This window comes from Otolemur garnettii, unplaced genomic scaffold (assembly GCF_000181295.1).
Source record: "Otolemur garnettii isolate 467f Iridium unplaced genomic scaffold, OtoGar3 scaffold00132, whole genome shotgun sequence".
Lineage (NCBI taxonomy): Eukaryota > Metazoa > Chordata > Mammalia > Primates > Galagidae > Otolemur > Otolemur garnettii.
Window position 1 is genome coordinate 606,312 of NW_003852527.1, and position 6,000 is coordinate 612,311.

Here is a 6,000-nt window from a genome sequence, read left to right on the forward strand (position 1 = left end):
ACTGTGGCCACATTTCTGCTTGATTCAAGATTGTGAAGATATTTTAAGAGACTGACATAAGAAATAACTTTAGAATATTAAACTTATATTTTCTTCATGATTGGTATTCAGGAAGTCAACCTCAGATTAGAGAGATCTCAGAGCATTCCTGATTTTTCTTAAATAGCTATTATGGATTTACCACTCTTGAATGAATTAGATAAATTATAACTGAGTTTATTGTATTTTAAGTTTAAGTCATCAGTAATTAAACAAGCACTCTCAGCTCTATAAAATGATATTTCATTGTGTATTTCTTAAACTTTTTTCTCTTAGCTCAAATATTCTAGGATTTTATTTTAAAGGCCTGTGTTTAGCTTCTCTGAATTGTACATGTTACAGACCTTCATCATTATTCCCACTGATTTATATCATTACAGACTAAAATGTTCTGTTTATACCTTGTTGTATGGGATTTCTCCTCTAACTTCTGATAGTATTTAGGGGAAAAGTATAGGTTGAAATATAAAAATAACATAATTTTAAAGACAGGTGGGAAAATTAGCCTGATAATTTTGTAAAGAACTAGTGGGAATGAGGTAGGAAACCTATTTAATAGATTCAGGAACCAAAATTTTATCATTCTCTGAGCCTTAATAAGACCCAGTCTGTCATTTGTATTGTATTTCAGAACTATCCTCAGACTTCTAGCTACCATTTTGTTCTTAGGTTTCTAACACTGAAATAGTCAAACTTGTCAAAAGACAAAATGCAGATTTTCTATAACAGGGTAAAACCAAAGCCCTTAACTCCTCTGGTCTTTTGTGAACTCATAATTTTAGGCTGGATTGTTTGTCACTTGAAATTTACTTTCTAAGACCTCTTTTTATGATTTTGACCAGATTTAACACTCCACATTTTCAAATACAAATGTCATTAGATACTGGAAGATGTCTCTAAGTTCATGATATTTAAAATCAATCTTCAGTAAAACAACCTACAAAGTTAGTGATAGAGAAAAGGAGGTAAAATAAATGAGAACTAGCTACAGAGTTGTAAAAAAAAAAAAAAAAAAAAAACGGGTGGGCGGCTTCATGAAGTTCAACCACTGAGATTAGAATCTAAGAGTTAAATTTGGAGTCATTCAGACCTGGCTTTGAGTAGATGCAGTGACACCAACTAGCTATGTGTTAAGTCAAATTTTTAACCTTTCTAAACCCTATTACCTTTATCTATAAAATAATAGTATCAATACAAGTTTTAAATGTAGTTTTTTTGAAAGATTAAATGAGATAATGTATTCAAAGCAAGTGAGCAATGATTGGTGGTTTATAAGGATCCTTTAATATGAGTAGCCACATACATCAGTATTTCTTTCTCATCCTTCCTCACTAATTTTTCTCCTTGACTGGATCCAAAGTCTTCCTAACTTCATCTTTAAATAGCCTCATAAATCTAATCATTCCAGTATATACCCAAGGACATCTTGGTATATTCAACAGCCTCCTGAATACTTTCCCTGCCTTTTGTCTCCTCTTACTTCATTCCTATTTAAAGGGTATTAGTATAAAGTTTCCTAAAAACTTGGAAATAGGCTACTCTCCGAGACTTAAGTAAGAACATTCACATATATAAGATGTAACTGTTCAAATGTAGAAATCATAGGAAGAATTAGGGTATAGGAGAAAAGACATTGCCCTACAATTCAAGGATGTGTCTTGCACTTCTTTTGAGACTGAGTTTGAATAATAAATTTACACACTTAAAAGTACATTGGATCTAACCATCAATCTCCTCGTCAGAATGCAGCTAGAATTGTCCGTGCGCTCTTTGAAATTGCTCTGAGGAAACGTTGGCCTACCATGACCTACAGACTACTGAATCTTAGTAAAATCATCGACAAGAGGCTCTGGGGTTGGGCAAGTCCTTTGAGACAATTTTCAGTTCTACCACCACACATCCTAACAAGATTGGAAGAAAAAAACCTTACTGTGGATAAGCTGAAAGACATGAGAAAAGATGAAATAGGTAAGAAAGAAACAAAAATGTTTGAATGAGTTCTGTGCAAATAAAATATATTACTAGATGCAAAAGAAAAGTATTGTGAATTTTTACATTATTCAAGATAAATTTTCACCATATTTATAAAAATATATTTTTCAGTTTTCTAAGCTGAAGCAAAAATATCTCTAAATACTACAGTTACTTGACAGAATTAGCTATTAAACTGGAGTTTATATTGTCAAATCCTTACATTTACTATCTTGCATATAGAATCTTAGCTACAGATTCTGAGAATCATTCATTGATGCGTTTCAAAGTCTCTTATTATGTAGATTAGCAGTATTATAGCAAAAAAAATTATATGATCATTAAGCTCAGAATTTTTCCAGAGTTTCTAAATGAGACTCGCTGTATACTTACACATCTTTAAACTCAGTTGGTATCAGTGTGCACAGAGCATTTGGAGTATTATATTTATTAATATAATATTGAAAAGTTATTCCTACGTAATTTTTCACATAGCTTAACACTTTATTGAACAAATATGTAATGCATTAATTAGACAATATTTCAATTTGAAATGGGATAGGCATCATATATGAAGGGAGTCAAGCCAAAGAGAAATAGGAGGGCAGATTACTGCTGGCAACAAGCCCAAAGATGTGAAAGAGGCTGAAATAGTTATTTTATTTGTTGAGAAAGAATACGTCTAAAACAGGATAGACAGGGAAGTATCAATAGAGACAAAGAGACATTATTAATAAGGAAAGGCCAAGGTTTTTATATCAGGGAAATATATGTAAAGATTTTATCAAGATAAGGAAGATCAACTTTAGTTCAAATTTAGATAAGCAAATTTTAATTTATTAATAGTATACTCTTTTAAAAAATTCTGTTTTAAAGAACCACGAGATATAGAAAATATTGATACTATAAAATATAATCTATTCCCACTTAATTGTTCAGACTAGAGTAGTAAATGTAACATTTTTTTTAGGAACTCCCCTGTCAGCACCTCCATAAACATTTGTGTTCCACAGTCTGATTATTTATGAAAATATATGTAAGTGGTTAATTTTGTGCTAGATTGAGCATATTTTATTTTTTATATTTTCTGGAAGTGGAGGTGGATGGATGAGGTGCATTTGATTACTGAAGCATTTTCCACCATGGTTATAAGGTTCTGAAATAGACCCTGAATAAATGGCTAATAATACTAAATAAAAATACTAATATTTTGTACTGTGTCAGAAACCAACTCAGAGAGAAGTGGGTCAGTTTATAGGAATTTCAACACTATTGAGTTTCAGTAATTTTAAGAATCCTATTAATAGCTAAAGAAACCTTGATGCTGGTATTTAGAGCTATGAATTGCTAATTCTAGTTAACTATTACAAAATATTCAAACATGCCAGGTCAAGAATGTCAGCTATTCTACAAAGCAAATCATAAAACAAGCAATAAAATCACCTTCTCTGAGATCCCATTTACAAGTCAGATTATATGACTTTTTCTGTCTCGACGCGTTTCTTCTATGTGATATTTTTCTTGCAGGTCACATTTTGCATCATGTGAATATTGGACTGAAGGTCAAACAATGTGTTCATCAGATTCCTTCCGTCACAATGGAAGCATCTATTCAGCCCATCACACGGACTGTCCTCCGCGTAACACTCACCATCTACCCTGATTTCACTTGGAATGATCAGGTAGAAGCAGAAATTGCCTGTATCTAGGTTAAACAAAAATGTCTGTACTGTAGATTCAACTGTACCTCCTGATATCTGTCTCAAGGCATATAGAAAATCCCCTAAAAAGAATATACATATTTATGATTTATTTAAAATACTATGGCAATATTTATTCTGTTCCTCAAGAAAAATGTGGTATATTAATAATATGTCAACCAATAGAATTCCATCGTAACACATATGCAACCTTGACTTTTCAACAAACAACAAAAGATTCGTGGATACAACTCCATAGAAACTTTGCCATTTTAGTTCAGTCTTCTTTCACTTTTTTGTTATCTTCATTTTTGGCATGTCTACCAACTTTGTCATTTTGTCTTTGTCTTTACAAAGAATTCAAGATTCTCCATGCTGAAAGAGCCATTTTAAAATCATCTCTTTGAAACTATCATTCTCTCATTTTCTCAATCATTAAATTTGTAGAAAAAGTATTCTCTGTTTTCCTCCTAGTGACCAGTTCCTTTCCTTCTGAGACTACTTCCTTAATGCTTTTCAGTGCCTGATGGGTTGCCATAGTAAACAGATTTATTTCAATGCAACATTTAGTGCCATACATAGTCCTCCTTCAAAATGTTCTCCCTCAGTCCCACATTTCTATTTTTATTCCTTCTTCTTCTTTCTTCCTCCAGTACCTTAGATGTTATCTTATAAATATGCACCCACACACACATATTATAAGGATCTACTCTGGATCTGCTTCTTATTCAATCCACATTTTTTAAGCTCTATCTTTGTACCAGTTACTATGTTATAGAGATTGTAGATGCAAAGGCAAGTTAACTTTGTAATGAAAATTATATATCATTGAAGCTGTTAGAGAGAGATGAATGGGTGCTGTGTACACAAACCTTACTTGAATTGTAATATACGTAGTACTAGGATAATATTTTTCTTCTAGGTGCATGGAACAGTGGGGGAACCCTGGTGGATTTGGGTAGAAGATCCTACAAATGATCACATTTATCATTCAGAGTATTTTCTAGCTCTAAAAAAACAGGCAAGTATATATATATGAATATATCCTGACCTTATTATTTTGCTGAGATAAAATATATACTAATAATATCTGTTTTTACTTTACATGTTTATAATTTTATAGTACCACTAGAGCTTTATTTCTTATGTTTTACATTTCCATTTGGTTTTAAAAGAGCACAGTGATTAAATGTTACCCTGTTGATTTTAGTAAGAAACTCAATTACCAGTCATGTGCTGCATGGAGGCCTTACAGTCAGTGACTCATCACCTTACTACAACAGTGGTCCCTTAAGGTTATAATACTGTATTTTTACTGTACTTTTCTATGTTTAGATATACAAATGTTAATACTTACCATCAGGTTACAACTGCTAAGGTATTCAGTATAGTAACATGCTATACAGGTCTGTAGTTTAGGGGCAGTAGGCGAAGCTGTTATTACCTCAGTGTGTAAGAGGCTGTGCCGTTTAGGCAGATTTGTGTAAATATACTCTATGATGTTCTCCATGTTTCCTGCCATGAGGAAATCACTAGCAACATGTTTTACAGAATGTATCCCTGCTGTTAAGCTACATGTGACTGTAAAATCTTCACCGTAGTTTAAGACATAAAGTCCAGAGGCATGGAATATGTCAAATATGTAGAATAAATACTAATTTTAGGTTTTAACATGCACACATGTAACAATACTCTATAAAGAGTACTGAATCACATGGTGAAAAGAACATTTCTTCTAAAATTCTCTATGAATCACAAAATAAAGACTCAAACTGATGCTGTTTCTTAACTGATGCCTCATTTGTAATTTCTCTTTCTATCAAAGAGAAAGCAAGCTTCAGGCTGAGCGTCTCGGGTGGGCAGCAGCAGAATTTTATACCAATGTTTGTGTTCATTGTGTTTGTCTTCCTGGTTTCCTTCTATTTATGCCAAGTGATTCTGGTGTTCTGCTTAAGGTACTGATAGAACTAAAAGAAAAATGGAAAGTAAGTAGTATGGTAATTGGTTATAATAAAAATCATGAAGTTAAGTAATTGAGTAATACCTGGGAAATTCTGATAATGAATTAAATTGGTGCTCTGTTAATACATGATGATACGCATATGTGAATAATGTAAGTATAAAACGTTACCTTCTTTTATATCAGATATCCTTAGAAGACTACTACTCGCAAGAGATACTCTGAAGTACATGAGTATCTCAGCTACTTAGAAATTCAGTATAATGTATTTTTAGTCTATTTTATGTATACACTGTCTTAACAATAAACTAAAAAGACCTTTATGTTAGT

General features: G+C 32.3%; 1 protein-coding gene across 1 annotated transcript in view; it reads left to right on the top strand.

Moving 5' to 3' along the window:
- ASCC3 (activating signal cointegrator 1 complex subunit 3) overlaps positions 1 to 6,000 on the top strand; it is a 368,987-nt gene that overhangs the window by 209,889 nt on the left and 153,098 nt on the right. The window contains exons 21-23 of the mRNA XM_012810382.2: positions 1,782 to 2,007; positions 3,538 to 3,692; positions 4,633 to 4,731. Coding sequence (XP_012665836.1) covers positions 1,782 to 2,007; positions 3,538 to 3,692; positions 4,633 to 4,731 — 480 coding nt within the window. The remainder of the gene's footprint in view (positions 1 to 1,781; positions 2,008 to 3,537; positions 3,693 to 4,632; positions 4,732 to 6,000) is intronic.